Consider the following 20,377-nt stretch of genomic DNA (forward strand, 5'->3'; position numbering starts at 1 on the left):
ATGTGATTTGTTTGTTAGTTGGGTTTTTTTCTTTTTTTTTTTTTTTTATTTCTTGAGATGGAGTCTTGTGCCGTCGCCCAGGATGGAGTGCAGTGGCACGATCTCAGCTCACTGCAAGCTCCGCCTCCCAGGTTCACGCCATTCTCCTGCCTCAGCCTCCTGAGTAGCTAGGACTACGGGCACCTGCCACCATGCCTGACTATTTTTTTTGTGTTTTTAGTAGAGACAGCGTTTCAGCATGTTAGCCAGGATGGTCTTGATCTCCTGACCTCATGATCCGCCCACCTCGGCCTTCCAAAGTGCTGGGATTACAGGCATGAGCCACTGTGCCTCTCCTAGGATCCTTTCTTTGTTCTTGACCTTTGGGAGTTTGATTATTAAATACCTTGAGGTATTCTTCTTTGGATTAAATCTGCTTAGTGTTCAATAATCTTCTTGTAGTTGGATATTGCTATCTTTCTTTAGATTTGGGAAGTACTCTGTTATTATCCCTTTGAATAAACTTTCTGTTCCTATCTCTTTCTGTACCTTTTCTTTAAGACCAATAATTCTTAGATTTGCCCCTTTGAGGCTATTTCCAAGATCTTGTAGGCATGCTTTTTTTGTTTTTTATACTTTTTTCTTTTCTCTCCTCTGTATATTTTCAAATAGCCTGTCATCAGCCTAACAAATTCTTCAGCTTGATCCACACTGCTATTAAAGGACTCCGATGCATTCTTCAGTACACCAATTGCACTTTTTCAGCTCCAGAATTTCTGCTAGATTTTTAATTATTTCAGTCTGTTTGTTAAATTTATCTGGTAGAATGCTGAATTCCTTCTCTGTGTTATCTTGAATTTCTTTGAGTTTTTTCAAAAACAGCTATTTTGCATTCTTTGTGTGAAAGGTCACATATATTTGTTTCTCTAAGTTTGGTCCCTGGTGCCTTATTTAGTTCATTTGGTGAGGTCATGTTTTCCTGGATCGTGTTGATGCTAGTAGATGTTCTTCAGTGTCTGGGCATTCAAAAATTAGGTACTTATTGTAGTCTTCACTTTCTGGGATTATTTATAGCCCTCCTTTTTGGGATGGCTTGCTGGATATTTGAAAGGACTTAGGTGTTGTGATCTAAGCTATATCGGCTTTAGGGGGCACTTCAAGCCCAGTAACACTGTGGTTCTTGGAGACTCAGAGAGAAACTGCCTTGATGGTGTTGGACAAAATCTAGGAGAATTCTCTGGATTGCCAGGCAGAGACTCTTTGTCTCTTCTCTTACTTTCTCCCAGACATACAGAGTCTCTTTCTCTGTTCTGAGCCACCTAACGCTGGGGGTGGAGTGACACAAGCCCCCCCTGTGGCCACCACCACTGTGACTGCACTGGATCAGACCTGGAGCCAGCACAGCATTGGGTCTTGCCCAAGGCCTGCTGTAACTATTCCCTGGCTACTGCCTATGTTCACTCAGGGCTCTGGGGCTCTGTAATCAGCAGCTGGCAAAACCAGCCAGGCTGTGTCCTTTCCTTCTGAGCAGCGAGGTCCCCCAGGCCCTGGGTGGGTCCAAAAGTACTGCCCTGAAGTCAGGGACTAGAGTCAAAAACCTTAGAAGTCTACCCAGTGTTCTATTTTATTGTGGCTGAGTTGGCCCTCAGACTAGAAGGTGCAGTTCTTCCTGTTCTTGCCTTCGCTTTCCAAAGGCAGAGAAGCCTTACCCCATAGCCACTGCCACCCTAGACCATGAGGAGTACTGCCAGACTACTGCCAGTGTTCCCTTACGGCCTAGAGTCTCTTAAGTCAGCTTGTTGTGAATGCTGCCTGGCCTGGGACTCACCCTCAGGTCAGTGGGGTCCCCTCTGGTCCAGGGAAGGTCCAGAAATGCCATCCAAGAATCAAGTCCTAGAATCAGGGACCCCAAGATTCTGCTTGGTGCTCTACCCCCCTGTGGCTGTGCTGGTACGTAAGGTGCAAGACAGAGTGCCCTTTGCTTTTCCCTTTGCCTTTGTCAAGCAGAAGGAGTTTTGCCCCATAGCTGCCACAGCTGGGAATGTGCTGAGTCTCAACAGAAGCCAGCAAGTCTCACCAGAAGCCACCAAGGCCCTTGATGTAGTACCTGGGTATCACTGCTGGTTATTCAGGGTCAAGGGCTCTTCAGTTAACAGGTGGTGAATGCTGGCAGGACTGGGTCCTTCCCTTCAAGGCGGTGGGTTCCCTTCTTGCCCAGGTTGTATCTAGAAATGTCATCTGGGAGTTAGGGCCTGGAATGGGGACCTCATGACTCTGACTGGTGCCCTAGCCTGCTGTGGCTCAGCTGTTATCCAAGATGCAAGACAAAGTCCTCCCCACTCTACCCTCTCCTCTCTTCAGTTGGACAGAAGGAAAGGGTCTCTTTTGGAGCCACAAGCTATGCAGCCTGAGGTTAGGGGAGGGGTGATACCAACACTGCCTGGGCTGTTCCATCTGGTGTCTAAGTACATCATGTATCCCTCCTCTCCCCACTGCCAAGCCCATGGTCTCTGGGCCTAGCTCATCACTAGGACTCACCTAAGAGTTGCAGTCCTTTTGGCCTTGACTGCCCTCCAAGTTTACATGGAGACACAGAGCACTGTATCCCTTGGTGGTGAGGTTTGCGAGGACTCAAGTTCAGACCACTGGGATAGGCGATTGGCCAGGGCTAGTTTAAATGCTCCCTCCGTGGTTGGGCGTCAGCTGAGTTGGTCTGGTGTTCCTTTTGCTCTAACAGAACAGCATTGAGTTCAATGCCTCACCATTACTGTGCTCTCCCTCCTCAGCTCCCAGAGCTCTTAGCACTAGGCTTGCTGCTGCTGCGTGGAGTGTGGAAGGGATGGTGTCGGTGGTTCAGGACTGTTTCTTCTGTCTCTTCTAGAGCCTCTTTCAGTGATAATGAAGTTAAAACCAGGTATTATCAGTGCTTACCTGATTTTTGGTTCTCATGAAGGTATTTTTTCTGTGTAGATAGTTGTTAACTTGGTGTCCTTGTGAGGTGGGACAATGGGTGCAGCCTTTAATTCTGCCATCTTGCTCCCCCTCCTCCTATATGCAGCATTTCTTAAGCAAAGAGAAATAGACGTTCTTGCGTTTCTGGGCTTTATAGTCCATTGGGTCAGGGGAAGTCCATGCATATATGATAGGTTAAATAATAAGGGGGTTGGGACTATAATTTCATAAAACCAATGTTAGGCACTTATTGGCATATGGATATTTTCTTAAACGCGGTTGGAATAGTGCATTTATACAGTGAGTTAGGGTGAGCTACCTCAAGACTGGTGCCAGATTGCAGGGTTTTCTCAGAGACTGTGTGCCCTGCCTTTGAGTCTGTCTCTAGTGTCATGTCCTGTTCATCTGCAGTGTACAGTTTACTTTGATTATAGTAGTTGCTTGTGATTTGTTGGTGCAAGTGACAGAGCAGTTGCTTTGGAAGGAAGGCAGAATCTTCAGCCTGTAATGAAGAGCTGACCACCTCTGGAATGTGATCCTGTGATGCTGATGTAACCTCTACTTCTGGAGCCCACATCGCTTCCATTCCATGTGGATGTCGCTGTAAGAGTTCAGGCTAGTTAAGATAAACTGTGACGTCTCCAAAATGTGACTGGGAGCACCTAGCACCCCCTTCTTGCTCTGGTTTCCCATAGAAAATTCTTATTGACAGATACATTTTTAGGTGGCAGACATCTTTTTAAGACTCCATCTTTGCACTGTATGCCAAAAAATGTCTTGAATTTAAAAACTGTCAGTGTTGTCTACTGGAAAGAGTATGAAATTTGGAGTCAGACAGAACTGATGTAGCTTTAGGTTCTGCCTGACCTTTCCTAACTGTGTAAGTTCGTGTGTGATCAGTCATTCTGAGCCTTTTATCTGTCCACTAGGAGTAATAATGTCTCCTTCACAGGGTTTCTTGGCACATAGTAAGTATACAGCAAATGTTATTAATTCCCATTAATATGTGAATTAATATGTGAACTCTAAACTATAAAGCAGAAAAACCCTTTATTACTTGGTTAAGTTTCTTACACAGCATTTTCATTATTCTTTGAAGCTCCCAAATACCCTTACTATAAAGACCAGCTGTTTGCTCTGCATATATGAAGAGTTAAATTTTCATCACACATTTATTAAATACATGTTTTTAAGTCTCCAGAATAAAAAAGAAAGTTGATCCTGAAAGGCTCTTATGGTCTCGAATTGAAATACCCCTGTTGCAGCAGCTGAAACAGGTGTGGCAGCAGCACTCGGACATTTTATTTCTACAAACTTACTGGCTGAGAAGTGTGCCAGCCCAGGGAACGTTCTGACCTTCTTTCATGGGACAGTAACTTTTTGCCTTTGTAAGCAGAATTTCGTCTTTATGTCTGGGCTCTATTCTACTATACAAAAGATGGTTGCTATGGTTTGAATGTGCCCCTCAAAGTTCATGTGTTGGAAACTTAATCCCCAATGCAGCAGTGTTGAGAGGCGGGACCTATAAGAGGTGATTAGGTCATGAGGGCTCCACCCTTGTAAATGATTAATAGTGTTATCTCAGGAATGGGTTCCTGATAAAAGGATGAGTTCAATTTCTTGCTCTCTCTGGTACACATGCTCTCTTGCCCTTCCACCATGGGATGAAACATCTAGGGAGGCCAAGCAGGCCTCTCCAAATGCAGGCTCTCTGACCTTGGACGTCCCAGTCTTTAGAAGTGTAAGAAAGAAATCTCTCTTCTTTATAAATTACCGAGTCTCAGGTATTCTCTTATAGCAGCACAAAACATACTAAGATAATGGTCCTCTCATCAGCCAGCCAGCTTGTAGGTTTTCAGTGCCTACCATGTGTCCCTGTTACACTGTTCCAGGTGCCAGAGATACAGAAGGCCTCACTTTTTTAGAACTCACATTCCCTAGGAGGCAGATGGGCCAGATGGGGGGTGCGAATAGGCAGGGGAAGATTTGGTGATAGTTTTCAGGAGGAGGTGACAGTGTTCCACTTAAAATAGATTGGGGACCAGCCGGGCACAGTGGCTCATGCCTGTAATCCCAGCACTTTGGGAGGCTGAGGCGGGCAGATCACTTGAGGTCAGGAGTTCGAAACCAGCCTGGCCAATATGGCGAAACCCTGTCTGTACTAAAAATACCCAAAATAGCTGGGCATGGTGGTGCACACCTGTAGTCCCTGTTACTCGGGAGGCTGAGGCATGAGGATCACTTGAACTCGGGAGGCGGAGGTTGTAGTGAGCCAAGATCATGCCACTGCACTCCAGCCTGGGTGACAGAGGAGACTCCATCTCAAAAACAAAAAAAAAAAAAAAGAAAAAGAAAAAAAGATTGGCAGGGAGATGATGACTGTGGGAAGGGTTTGGGGCTTCCTGTTCCAGGAATCTATTACTGTGTAACCAACTACCCCAAACTTAGTGGCTTAAAACATTTTACTTAATGCACAATTCTGTGGGTCAGGAGTTTGGACAGTTCTGCCCCATATGGTATCAGCTGAGGTTACCTGGTGGTCATCAGCTGGTCTGGAGTGTCCACGATGGCTTCACTCATGTCTGCTGCCTTAGTGGGGTGGCTAGAAGGGTGGGCTCTGCTGGGACTGCTGAGCAGAGTGCCTGTGTGTGGCCTGCCCAGCATGGTGGTCCCAGGGTAGTCGGCTTTTCACACTGGCCTTCGGAAGTCTCAGAACATCACTTCCTTTGCATGTTGTTAGTAAGCAAGCCACTAGAGCCAGCCCAGATTTAGGGAGAGGGGAGTTAGACTCCACCTCTTAGTGGGAGAAGAAGCCCTCTTTAATCTACCACACTGGGTTCCTTGATAGGAGAGCGGCTGGGAGACTTTTAAGGAGGGGAGGTTGGTTAGTGTGCCGGGTGTATGATGAGTGATCAAATGTACTTTTGGATCTGGGGGCAAAGATTGAATGATAGTGGACTGAAAAGCCAGCAAGTATTGGAAGCAGAATAATGGGTGTGGGTACTTTTCAAGGTTCTTGGCTTTGTGAGGAGAAAATGGAAATCAGAGTGGAGGCTCACAGTGAAGCTTAGGGTTGGAGGCATTTGCTTGTTTTTGCTTTGTTTTGAAGATGGGTGAGATCACCAATGACTCATTCTTTTCCAAATCATGGTTGTGCATTTTCTTTCTCTTAACTGACCTCTTAACTGATTAGACACTGTTGAAATTCTTTGGTCTTTGGCGATACAACTTTCTCTTGGTCCTGGTCCTTATGCCTGTGACAAAGAAAGGACTGTTTCCTTAAATAGTTGAATTTCCCAGGCTCTGTCCCAGCTTTCCTTGCTTCCTTATTCTGCACCTTTTTCTTGAGTAGCCTCATTTATTCTCATGACTTTAACTGCCCCTGCATGGTGAAGGCCCCAGGGTTATAATTTCTCTGGAGCTCCAGACCTAACTTCAGTTGCCTCCTCCATGCCTCCCCCGGATGTCCCTGTAATTCCTGTTCCTAACAATGCTGTCACTCTGGCCAGGCCAGAAGGCTGTATGATGTTCCCTTTATCCCTCACCCTGTGCATCCAAATGGGTTACCAGTTACTGTGAATTTTGTCTTTAAAACCAGTGTTCTTACCTGTGGCTGCATCACTTGGGGAGCTTTGCAAAAATGCAGACCTGGAGCCTCATCTCAGGCTTATTGAACCAGAATCTCTTGGGTTTTAGGCATTCATATTTTTGTAAGGTTTTTTTTTTTTTTCCAGGTGATTCTGATGTTCACTTTGTATTGAAAACAACTCTAAAATTTTTCTCTAATCCTCCAGTTCATCTCCATCATCACTGCTTTGGTTCAGGCTTTTATAGTTTCCTGTGGCTGCCATAACACATTACCACAAACTTGGTAACAACAGATGTTTATTCTCTTACAGTTCTAGAGGCCACAAGTCTGAAATCAAGGTGTCGGCAGGGCCCTGATGCCCCTGAAGGCTCTTAAGGGGAGAATCTTTCCTTGCCTCTTCCAGCTTCTGGGGCTCCAAATGTTCCTTGGCTTGTGGTTGCATCACCTCAGTCTCTGCCTCCATCACATGGTCGTCTCCTCTCTATCCCTGTGTACCTCTTACAAAATCACTTGCCATTGGATTTAGGACCTATCAACCTATCAGTAATCGAGGATGATCTCATCTTGAGATCCTGGTCTTAATTACATCTGCAAACACCCCTTTTCCAAAACGTCATATTCACAAGTGACATGGATGTATCTTTTTTTTTTTGAGACTGAGTCTTGCTCTGTCGCCCAGGCTGGAGTGCAGTGGTACGGTCTCGGCCCACTGAAACCTCTGCTTCCTGGGTTCAAGTGATTCTCCTGCCTCAGCCTCTCAAGTAGCTGGGATTACAGGCATGTGCTATCATACCCAGCTAATTTTTTGTATTTTAAGTAGAGACGGGGTTTCACCATGTTGGCCAGGCTGGTTTTGAACTCCTGACCTCAAGTGATCCACCCGCCTCTGCCTCCCAAAGTGCCGGGATTACAGGCATGAGCCATCATGCCCAACCTTGGATGTATCTTTTTAAGGCCACCATTCAATCCACTGTACGTAGCTCCCCATGGCTATGGTGGTGCTGCTGTCTGATCATCTTGCCTCTAATCTGGTCTGGTCTTGCCTCTAATTTCTTCCAGTTCCTCCTGCACTGTGCCACCCTATCTGATTACTTTATATTTCCAGTCATGTTAGCCATTTGCTTAAATCTTACCAGACTTTTCATTCCCCTTACGGTAAAAAGCCATAACCCTTAGGGAGTACCAGTGATAGGGTTTAGCTCTGTGTCCCCACCCAAATCTCGTCTTGAGTTGTGATTCCTGTGTGTCAGAGGAGGGACCTGGCGGGAGGCGATTGGATGGCGGGGTGGGGGTTGGATTTCCCCCTTGCTGTTCTCGTGATAGTGAATGAGTTCTAACAAGATCTGATGGTTTAAAAGTGTGTGTCACTTTCCCCTTCTCGAGCTTTCTTCTCTCCTGCTGCTGTGAGAAGAAGGTGATTGTTTCCCCTTTGGCTTCTGTCATGATTGTAAGTTTCCTGAGGCTTCCCAGTCGAGCTTCTTGTTAACCCTATGGAACAGTGAGTCAGTTAAACCTCTTTTCTTCACAGGTAGTTCTTTATAGCAGCGTGAGAATGGACTAATACAACCAGGACGTTACAGTCAGGCTCCTGCCTACCTTTTACCCTCCTTTCCCACTACTCTCTCCACTTGAACTTCATACTCTCCATAGTGCTGAACTGTGTAGTCCTCCTTGCCTTGCACATTCTATCACCCCTTCATTCTCCATTTAGACTTCTTACTTAGATTTCTTTTTCTTTCTTTTCTTTTTTGACAGTCTTGCTGTGTCACCCAGGCTGGAGTACAGTGGCATGATCTTGGCTCACTGTAGTCTCCACTTTCCTGGCTCAAGTGATCTTCCCACCTCAGCCGCCCGAGTAGCCGTGACTACAGGTGCATGCCACCACACCAGGCTAATTTTCGTATTTTTTGTAGAGGTGGGGTTTCGACACATTGCCCAGGCTGGTCTCGAACTCCTGGGCTCAAGCTATCTACCCGCTTCGGCCTCCCAAAGTGCTAGAATTACAGGCATGAGCCAACGTGCCTGGCCAAGATTTCGACAGTTCAAGCAGTACTTCCACCATGAAGCCTTCTCTAATGCGTCCTCCCATGTGCCTTGTGCTATAAGTGCATCTTGTTACATGTGTATTTATCATATTTGTTATTGTGCCGTTCTCTCCTTCTGAGCAGAGAGCTCTGTGAAGGCAGGGAAGCTGATATTCATCATTGTAGCTCTAGTACTTGGCATTGTAAATATCGCATGAATGACCATGTAGCTTAACCTAATTAGAAACTTGTCTCATGGTGACACTGGTTTTTCCACTGCCACTTTAATTATTTCCAATAGGATTTTTCATCTAGATGTATTAAGTAAGTAGGCAGTCTGTAAGTAGGCTGGCTTATTATTTGCTTAACCTGCAATATCTGTGCCTCTATGCTTAGGCAATTTAAATTAAAATGTTTCTGCATGTGTTAAGGTTGACACTTCTGGTTTTTTTCCTCCCTTTATATTAGATATGACTTTTGGGTTGTAACTCGTGGAAATCAAATTGAGTTAGCTGAAGCTGAAGGAATTTTGTCAAGAACGGCTGGAGTACATCTGGGCCAACAGAAACCCTTAAGGATCCTCTTTCCATTGCTTTTTGTGCTTGTCTCTGTTCTTCTGCTTCCTTCTTCACTTTGTCTGCTTTTTCAGCCATATAACACTTTGTGACATCCCCACAGCTCCTGTGTTTACATTTTACAGCTCTAGCCAGCAACTGAGAATGGATGACTATCTCTCTGTCCCAATTTTGTATTTTCCAAAATTAGAATATTATTGGCCAGGTTGAGTCAGATGTCAGCCTCTGGCCAGGCAGCCCCAGAGTGGTGAGGAAGATGTTGGCATGGCCATTTCATTCAAACATGGTGCTGGGGTTCAACTTTTGGAGTTAAGGAATAGATGCCAGAGAAGGAAGTATAGTTGTGATCAGATAGCCAAACAAGCATCTGCTGCACCTTACGAGGCTAAGGCCTATTGACCTGGAGTCTATAGTTGAGGCAAGAAAGATGCAACGCAGACTTGTGCCAAACCCCTCTCAACTCCAGTGGGGATGGCACCAGATTCAAGAGGCTGAAGAAGAGACTCAGAGCCAGCAGATGAGACATGGGGTTTTGTTGGTGGCTTACATACAGGGGAGAGAGCCAGTGGCGGTGGGTTGAGCGGGAGAACCACAACTGCATATAAAAGGCATGCAGTTAACATAGCATTTTCATTTAACATGCTCCCCCTAACAACTGCCACCTGCGAACCTTCACTTAACCAAAGCAAAGGGCCGTGATATCCTGGAGAGCCTGTGTTCCGTGGGACTGGATGGGCACTCAGATGTTCCTCATAGATAAGGAATGACTCTCTGGTTTGGCCACTCTTGGATACCGTAGCTTGGAACTCTGAACACACATTCAGGTGTGTTCTACCATACAGGGTCATTCTCAATCACATTATTGCTGTCAAGTGCACCTGCCATACACACAGAGCTGGGTAGAAGTGAAGGGCATAGCAAGCCTTGCCAGATCTTGTACTAATTGTGTGTAGGCCACAGTAGTGAAAATGTTCCTCTAAGTTGTTTACAATCCTGGCTTTAATTGCTTCCTTTAATATAGAACGTTCATCTTGATTTAAGTGACATGGAAATATATTAAAACAAAGCGGGTTTGTAATGGTTGTTGACTCATGGATACTTTATAGTAGTCGTCACAAACACGTTTAAGAAAATAGTGTACATGATTCTGATCTGCCTGAGAAAAACTAGAGGAATAAGACTTGAAATAGGTTATCTTTTTATTCTGGAGACATTTTTATATAGCTGACATTCCTTTGTGCTGGAAATGGAAACATTAAAAAGACAGTGGGAATAACTTACAGTGATAATTTGAAACCATTGTCAGACTGTGGCGCTTACTTGACTGGTGAAACAAACACACAAAGCCCCTTTCTTCCAACTTCTGTTCCCCAGTGGGCTTCACAAGTTCCTGCTTCCCCCGTCCGGCCACTCCCTTCTGGGTGTAGCTGGAAAAGTGGAGAAGGCCCAGGGATCTGTGGGACAGGAACAAGCCACCAGACGTGCTGTCTCCTAACCTTGGTGTTCTGGGGGGAGCCTTGGAGCCGTCATACATACCTGTGTAAATTTTAAATGTTACTTGTTTTAGTTCTTTTTTTTTTTCTTGAAAAGAGCTTCCGCCAAGGTGGAAGCAGAGAATAGTTGTGTTAATGTAGCCATCAGTAAGAACATACAAGGGCCGATTAATCCAGAGTTAGAAAATACAACTAAAAATTGAAATGCTAAGTGTGATCCTGCATGTCTTTTAAGCACTGGTATTAGCTAAATACAGGAAACCTGCTTAAGGACATTATATGTTTTCCAGATGACTTCTAAGTTATTTGACAATTTGTGGACTAAAACTCATGTGTATATTTTTGCAAGCTAATTTTTGCTAACAAAAATATATTTAATTTCTGCAAGCTGTCTTTTGCTAAGCTGACAGTGTAGGGTTCAAACAGAAATGAGAGTGAATGTGGAGGATTCTGAACTTTTAAGAAAGCAAGTAACTAAATTGGTTGTCTTACAAATAAAGATCCTGCAGACAACATTAACATGGTTTGAAAGTGAGAGATGAGGTTTAATTAGTATGCTATTTTCTAACTAGTTCATTTAAAAATATTTCTCAAGTGTATCTCTGGGGTCTATTAGAATGGTGCTAGTTGAATTGAGCCAGCCCTAATATGGCCTCTGCAGAATACTCATTTGCTTATTTAGACTCTGCCTCTTTCCAAAAAGATTTGAAGAGTCTGACTTTATAAAGTAGGAAACCTATAATTACTTGTACATCACTCTTAAATTAAGTTCCTAGAAGTGATTTGAATTTCATTACAGCTGAAGTCTTTGTTGCAACCCTTTCCTTTTGTGGAGTGTTTAGCGGGCAATTCTTTTATGACCATTCCTGTCTTTTCCCTTATTCAATACCTCAAACTTCTATGTTTAAAACTTGAAAAATTTGCAGATAGATGAACTCTTTCCTCTCTGTTTCTAGGTACAATGGTGCTTTACCCAATGGAGATAGAGGACGGAGGAAAAGTAGATTTGCCCTCTACAAGCGGCCCAAGGCAAATGGTGTCAAACCCAGCACCGTCCACGTGATATCCACACCCCAGGCATCCAAGGTAGGTGGGTCTGTCAAGAGTTGGGAGGGTGCTGGCAAACAGTGACTCACAGATACGCCTTGTCTGCTGCTCTCTTTCCTTTCGTCTTTTCATGTAGGACAGTCTCTCAGACCATTTGAGGCTGGATAATGCTTTGTTGTGAGGGGCTGTGCTGTGCATTGTAGGGTGTTTAGCAGCTTCCCTGGCCTTGACCCGCTAAGTGCCAGTAGCACCCCCGCATTCTTGCTCACCACAGTTGTTAATCACCAAAAATGTCTCAAGACATTGCAGCCTGTCTCCTGGGGAGGGCTGGGCAGGTAAAATCTGTCCTATTAGGAAGCACTGCTTTAGGATACCAAAGCAGCTAGCATTTATTAATTTGGAATAGATGTAGTTGAAATGTGATGTTCTTTATCCTAAAGAGTTTTTGTTTTAAATCTGGGTATAAACCTCATGATTTATTTTCCTTCTGTTAATCGAGTGTAGTAGGTGGTTTTACATAATCTATATGTACATGGAATTGAATTTGTGTGGCTCATAGAAGGATGGAAAGTATACACGACCAAGTGATAAAAGAGGCCGATACATATTTTTTTCTCATAATTTTGAAGTGAATAAAATGCTAATTTAAAAAAACTGGTTATTTTATTTGTTTTCTGATCTATAAGTCGAGGGAAAAATCTGAGTTTTTATTCCAATTGATATATGTTACATAGTAGATTTATTACAGTGTTTCTTTAATTAAATAAATTCCTTAATATATAGTCTTATTTTCTATAAAATATATTTACATGAAGCATTTCATATGGAGCTACTGGCTGTACCTGTTGATCATGAGTTTGGACCACCTGGCATATAAATGAGAGTCTTGATTTCCATTTTTCCTGAAAACCCACTTTTGGAAGAAAAAGGAATGGCTTCATGGAAGCATGTGTGATATTTATATGCAATGTAAACATAGATCACCTTTGTTAATGTTTTTATTTTTAAAAAGCTCCTATTTCTGAAGCAGTGCCATTGAAAGAATTTGTTAGGAGGTGCCAATTGAAACGATCTTGTATTAATGAGGGGATGAGTAGATAAGAAAATATCAAACACCAAGGAAACAAGAAAGATTAATATTTAGTAGATAAGCCAAAGCTAGAAAAAGAGAAATAAACTAAACATTTTTAGGTGGAAAGAACATTTTATGAGGAAAACAAAGGAAATACAACTTTATGAAGATTCTGAGGAAAGGAAGAGGTAAAATAACAACAGAATCTTAAGAGGTCAAGGAAATAGGAGAAACATTTTATACTCCAAAAATATGTGGTGAAGAACGATAACCAAAACAGACGTTTTTAAGCATGTGATGAGTGCCAGAAACGTTCTGGTATTTAGATGTGGTCCTTATAAGTTTGTCTATTTATTGACATTTCTTTTTTTTCCTTCCTCTTTTTTAAAATCTTGGGTTCATGTTAATACAATGGTTGACATTTTAAAAAATGTATAGAAATCTTGCTTTGATTACTCATGCTTCATGTTGTGATAGAATGAAAATTTGCAACTATTGAGAGAAAAGTATCTCTTCTTTATTCTTTAGCCACTGCCATCTCCTCCCATTTTAGCCTTTTATGTTTTACTTTTATACCTAGATTTTACTTCAAGTTATTTAGATTATTAATCTTTTGATAATTGTCATCTAAGTCTGTGTTTAAAAATATTACCCACAGTACTAAAAGTAGGGCAGATTGAATTTAGGTCTTGACCCTCTGTATTTTATAATCTGGGAAAAATATATTCTCAGGGCCTCGGTTTACTCATTAGAAACTGAGTAAATTGGCTTCAAGCAGGAGCTCTGTTGAATTAGAAAATATACTTTGGTTATAACAATAGAAATTATTCTGGCTAAGATAAAACAGACAAAAGTAAGAGAAATTATTATAGGCTAGCCCTCAGAATCAGGGAAAAGTTGAGTAACCAGGTTTTGAGAGAGAAGAGAACTGGAGTATCAACAGGAGTGCACGTGGATATTTTTTCAAGAGTGTTACATAGTGACTTTCCTCCAACCAGCTTCTATCTCTTTTAAAGGTTTTACATTTTCAAGAGAGAGAATCTGATAGGTCTCCCCTGGGTCACTGAACTATGACCAAGGGAGATGGGCAGACTAAGACCAGACATATTTATTGTGAGCAGATCAACCACACCATGTTGCCTTTCAGACTCTCAAACTCTTGTCCTGGCCAGCTGTACCCGGCCACTCCTGCTGCTTGGTTTGCTCTGTTGGCACCTTCTACCTTGGAGCCCCACGTCTACCTCTTCCGCCCCTTACTCCTGCTCCCTCTCAAACTCTCATCCCTGCCAGCCGTGTCCGGCCACTGCTGCTGCTGGGTCTGCTCTGTTGGCACCTTCTACCTTGGAGCTCCAGCCAGTTGTGAACTCAGCCCTTTACATATTTAACCTTTTCTTCAGATACCCCTCCCACTTCCTGGCTTTAACTGAATCTGATTTTCAATGAATGTACTCTTTTGTTATTTTTTCCATCTTATGTTTGTGGAACATATTTCAGTGACTCAGTACCTACCCCCGAGTCTCTTTCTCCCTGACCCTGTAGCATCTGTGGCTTGTAATACTTTAACTCTTTCATTTTCTTTGCCACTTTTCCCACTGATATGGTGCCCCTTACAGCCCGTTGTCACTTGGAAATGAGAATTATCTCCAGTTCATTCTATTTCTGGATATACTTCCTTATCTCTTATGAAGATCTCCAGCCCATTAGCCTGTCTCTGTTTGGCACGGTTATTGGCCCACTTGGCCTCTCCAGGTATGTCTTAATTCCACTCCAGATTCTCTTTCTCTGGGCTCTATGGGTATCCCTCTTCCTTTGTCTCTGGCTCTGGGCCCTTCCTGACCCCGGTGGACTTTTTTTTTTTTTTTGGTCTTTATTCCTCACCCCATGCCCCTTAAGAATGCCAGTAAATGTCATGGTACTTGGCAGACACTGGCCTGAAATGACAGTGGTTTGTGTACCCTGAGATTTTTGATGCTGCAGTATTGGTAATGAAAGTTCATCTTTGATTGGAGTTGGGAAAGTGGGACCTAGAAGGGTAGGTGTGGTTATTCATTGCTAGGATTTAAGTTCTTTGCCTTTTGGCTGTCTTGTTTCTTCCCTCCACCACGATCGTTCTCTCTGCCCACATTCTGGGCGCAGAACAGGGATATCCCTTTGCTGGTGGTCGTGGCAGCTGGGAAACAGGACCTCTTAGTTTTCCGTGTATGTCTATATCCAGGCTAAGTCAAATGAGGATGGCAAGTGTGTGCTACTGTTGTGTAATCTCTATTTGTGTAGTGTTTATTCATGTATGTATTTGCTCTCAGAATAACACTCAGAAGTATTTCTCTGATTATGTAATGTGTGTGTGTGTGTTTTTTTTTAATCAGAAGTCCTGTGTTACTTCTGGCCATTCTGTTGCATAGGCATAGGGCTTTTAGCAATTTATTCACCCATCCATTTATTCAGCAAATATTTATTCAGCACCTTCCATGGCCAGGCATCATGCCAGGTATTGGATATTCTGCTGTGAACAAACACATCCGCATGGAGCTAAATGTCTAGTGAGTAGGCAAACGAGAAAGAATCATAGGATATACATTCAACCGCACATTGTGGAAAGCGCTAAGAGGAAGGGGGCGCAGAGTTTAGACAAGGTGCAAGGAAGGACCTCTAAAAAAGTGATGCGAGAGCTGTGAGCTGGAGAGGAGAGAGGAGTTGACCAAAAGAGCAGAGATCCAGGGGTCTTGTGGGTCTGGCTGGAAAATTTGGATTTTTATATAAGGGGAAATATTGAAGGGTGTGAAGCAGAGGGAGTGACATGATGTGACTGAGAATTCAAGTCAGTTTATGTGTTCGTTTACTTTTTTATGATATGGGACAACTATTTTGCTCTTACTCAACCAGTAAATAGTATGATGGTGGTGGTGGTGACGGTGTGGATACTGGTGCCTGATAGGAAATATTTTGTTAGCTGCATGTTTTAAATTTAGCAACATTACTGTGGAAAACTCTTCATAATGGTTTTCCCTTCTCAGATTATGCTTTATTGAAATGTCCTTTTTTGGGTATTTTACTTTTAAAAAGTAACTGAAAATCACTTTATTCCAGCTGGCCTATTTCCGAATGGAAAATATTAGTGGTCTTTGATAGTTTAGAGAAACATGAGGGCCATTTAATGTCATTGCTACAACCAGGCTGCTCTTCACCGTGTTTGGGCTGCTGTGGCTCTACTGGTTGATAAAATATTGAAACACTTTCTTATCAGTTGATGAATAATACAACAGTAACCATGAGAAGTGGTAAAACTAACAATATAATTTTCAACATAAACTCATTCACCCTAGCTGATTTTGTAGGATGTGCTGGGGTCCACTTTGGAAGCGCTCACTGTCTGTCTGCCGAGCCTGTGTCTCATGGCAGTGGGTGGCGTTGATCTCCTGCACGTTCATGATAGAGCTGGGGCCTCGGTGCTTCGGGAGAGTCATCAGCTTATCATCAGCCTCATACTTTCTCATTGCTCCTGCATTTAAATAACTGAGTTTTAAATAGGTCTTTCTTTGGTTTCTTTCATTGTTACTACATTATAACTCTTGGATTAGTCGTGTGTGGTGTTTCATACTTAGAAGTTCAAGAATTAATTTGTTGAGTATTTAATTTTAAATAAAGAGGCAACGAAGTTTGGGTAAGTTTTCTTTTTTTAGATGTCATAAACATGAATATTCTGAATCTCTGAGAGAAGAAAAAAATAACAGTAATAAAACACAGTTAAGAATATCTTTAATACTATGCAGGAATATAAAACTGAAACAAATGATTTGTAGGTCTAGAATCAAGAACAATTTGATTATTTCAACAAAAAATAATAAACATAAATCAGTTTCCAAAAAATTGAAATAACAACATCCAAAAACATTTTATCTGAGAGTTTTGACAAGGCAAAGGAAAAAAAATTTATGAAGTATCAATATAATATACTGTATGGTTTAAAATAATTTACTGACATAAAGTATTTATTAGGACTTCAAGAATTGTGTTTATGTGAATGTAGCATGAAAGTTTAGGTTTATGGTCCTGATCGTTGCAAAACATATATCTACTGAGATGCAGAAATGCATTTTGGAGAACTTACAAATCAGGGCAGTAAAATTTCAGTCATTATTGACAGAGCTCCAACAATTTCACATAGAAGTATTTTAATAATTTACTTAAAATGCGATATTTAAGACTTCAAAGATAGTGTGATGGTTTTTATTGATTTCATGGAGCTGGAAGGAACAACATCTGAAATATATTAAACTTTATTAGTCATACTGAAGAAAAATGGTTTCTATGAGAAATATTTACATGAAAACCTTGTGAATGTTTCACAGATGGTGCAAGTATATTGTTAGGGAGAAAAAGTTGTCTTAGCTGAAATTCTAGAAAAACTTCTAGGTGTTTTCATTTGATGCTGTCTCACTTATATTTGGTTATCTCTGGATGATGCAATAGGAAGATAAGCCAAGTAAACCACTTAACTTTTTTTTGGAAATTTTACATTTATCTTATATCAAATAAATACTAGAGAATTAAATAACATATTTGAGACCTTGGAATTGAGATGACTGTTTGGACCTTTAACGGTCAGCCAAAGATGGGAATATTCATGTTAATGGACATTGTTAAAATAGCATTTGGACAATTTTTTTAGCAGTTTGCCTCTATTACATGATATACTAACCAATGTGAATTTTTTCCATGGTTTTAGAAAAAAGAAAAATTTTAATTATTAAAATGGACAGATTTATTTGACAAATACTAAGTGATAGAACATATAAACCAAATACAGGAAACTGTGATGGAGATGAAGGTATTAGAGGAACAGACAAATTTGAAATGAAACAAAATATTAATTCCAAGGGAAAAACTCTTACATTGCCTGGCAAATTAAAAGAAAATGCACTTATTTGGTGACAAATCTAAGGAATACAATTAAATTTTAATAACATCCTTTTAATTTATTGATTCTGAGACCTTGGCTAATTGTTGTTTTCAAAGCACCATAGATTGAAGGCAAACAAAATTTTGTATAACTAAGCCAGAAATTAAACAGAACAATCCAATAAATAAGAGATTTTCATAAGACTTGGATGGTAATAGAAATAGTGAATATAAAATCTCAGTATTATTAGGGCTGAAAAAAATAGGATTTAACTAATATTAGTTCAGTAGAAGGTAATGGAAGATTTACTATGAGCAGTATTATGTGATGGGAAAATCTGTGTATATTAAGACTTGGTTTGCCCATTGTCCTTAAATTAAATGGGATAAATTATTGGAAGAATTTGGTTTCTTATATCAATCACAGCTCATATATTGCTTAGCTTGTGACAGATACATCAAATAAAAAGCTCATACTAGTAATTTGTAACAATTGACAGATGACTTGGAAATGAGTCACATGATTTGATGAATGGTTGCTGTTAGAACTTACTTCACCTGGGATACGGTTTCATAAAATGTGTAATTCATATTATTTAGAGAATAAATGGAATATTTTACAATTTCTTATTTATATGGCTAATTTTTTATTAAAAGGCTGGTTGTTAAATAATATCACTCCTGACATGAATAACTTTAATAAATATATCTGTGATTAGGTGATTATCCTATTATATGTTTTACATAGAGTGAGTTTTAGAGCAAGAATTGGCTGTTGCTAACCCTCTATTACATTTCCATAAATTTTGACTAATCAGTACTTTTCTGTAAAATTTGATTAATCAATACTTTTATGTTTTTATGTAGTTCTTTTGGTAATTCTGTCGTTGCAAATAATGTAAGTATAGTAATTTGTGAGCTGTTCTTTTTCCTTCTTATTTTTGGTTTAGTTTTTTACTTCTGTTACTCACAAAGCAAACTTAGGCTCTCTTATTTAAATACATTTTCTTTCAAATCACCTAAGTAAAATGTTGAGCTTTTTGCTGCAGTATTTAAGCCAGACAGTGTTACTTTCACTGATTTAAAATCTGAAGCAGCATACCTACTTATCATCATTTCTTTATACAGATTTGTGTAAGAGTGTTTAAAGTAGGTTTTAAGATATAGTATGTTTAAAATTAAAATTTGCGGTATGATTTGCAGTGTCCACTGAATACTTCAAGAAAGTAGAAGAGTTGCTTCATTATATCACATTTTTGTTAGTTTCAGCAATTAATCTAGTTCGACAATAACATTTTTGTTTTTCTGTAATCTTTTTTTTCTAGCATACTAGTTTCATCTTTTTAAGCACCAACAACTAATTTTGTGTGTATGTATTGATACTTAACATAAATTGCTGCTTTGCTGTGTTGTCTGGATAGAATTATTCATGTTTTCTAGCAAAAAGGGACATTTGTCTCTTTTTTCATGCATGTATTATATGGTTGGCAGAATAATTTCTGTCCCCATTCTCCCAGGATGTTCATACATTAATCACTGGAATCTGTGAATATATTACCTTACATGGCAAAAAGGATTTTGCAGGTGGAATTAAGGTCATGAGACTTAAAATAGGGAGATTATCCTGGATTATATGGGTGGACCCATTGTAATCACAAGGGTCCTTAATAGTGAAAGGGGAATGGAGAAGACTCATGTGAGGGAAGAAGGAGCAGGAGAGATTTGGAGCATGAGAGGGACTCCACCTGCTGCTTCTGGATCTGAAGATGAAGAGGGAGGGGACTATGAGCCAAGGAGTGCAGGTGGCTTCTAGAAGCTGAGAACAGCCCTGGCAGCTGTCCAGCAAGGAAACAAGGGCTTCAGTCCTATAATCACATGGAACTCAATCCTGCCAGGTCCCTGAATGTCCCTGAAAACAGATTATTCCGTAGAACCTCCATAGGTGCTGCCCTGTCAGCCCCTTGATTTTGGCCTTGTGAGACTCAGGCAGAGAAATCAGCCAAGCCTGCTGAACTTCTGGCAAACAGATCTGCGAGATAATAAATTAGTGTTGTTTTTAGCTGCTAAGTTTTGTGGTAATTTGTTATAACCACAAGAGAAAACTTACACATACTATTTTATGGAAAATCAAATGCAGAATACCTCACATTACTGAGCAGCTCTTAATCTGGTGGTGGGGGAAATGAAAGGTTGGGGAAGAGATGAAAGAATTGAGAGGCAGGGAATGAGGTTTTTTGTTTCTTTTAGAATTCTTTTGGATGGAGAACATTAGAGCAGGAAACTTGACTCTAGCACTCAGTAACTTAATTATCTGTGTAATTATCTGCATTACTGATATACAGTAATTATAATTTTGACTTGATGCATGTATTCGTTGGAAAAATAATTTGTGTTGTCCTTAAAGCATAATTTTATTAGAGTTGCTTTTAACATGTCAGTGTGGAAAGAATAGTTCTGTCTGCATTTATAATTATGCTTCTACTCAAACTTATTTGAATTATGACACTGATTCAGGCACTTGCAACCCATCTTTTCATGGAGGAAAAGAATCTTTTGCTGCAACTTAAGAAAACAAACATGGAGCATTAAAGTTGAAAGGAGCTTTATTCAAACTGACTGCTCATTCTGCAAATGAAGGAGTTAAAAAAGGGAAGCTCAGTATGTTGACCTAAGTCACTAAGCCAGGTGCACTACCTAGGACCCAAGAATGTTGGTCTGTTGCTGCAGATGGCAAGTAGAAAATATTC

General features: G+C 40.9%; 1 protein-coding gene across 1 annotated transcript in view; it reads left to right on the forward strand.

Moving 5' to 3' along the window:
- The window catches only part of PELI2 (pellino E3 ubiquitin protein ligase family member 2), a 184,863-nt gene that overhangs the window by 50,099 nt on the left and 114,387 nt on the right, over nucleotides 1-20,377 (forward strand). Inside the window, exon 2 of the mRNA XM_002824771.5 lies at nucleotides 11,569-11,698. Within this exon, the coding sequence (XP_002824817.1) occupies nucleotides 11,569-11,698 (130 nt within the window). The remainder of the gene's footprint in view (nucleotides 1-11,568; nucleotides 11,699-20,377) is intronic.

The sequence above is a fragment of the Pongo abelii genome, chromosome 15 (genome assembly GCF_028885655.2).
Source record: "Pongo abelii isolate AG06213 chromosome 15, NHGRI_mPonAbe1-v2.0_pri, whole genome shotgun sequence".
Taxonomy (NCBI): Eukaryota; Metazoa; Chordata; class Mammalia; order Primates; family Hominidae; genus Pongo; species Pongo abelii.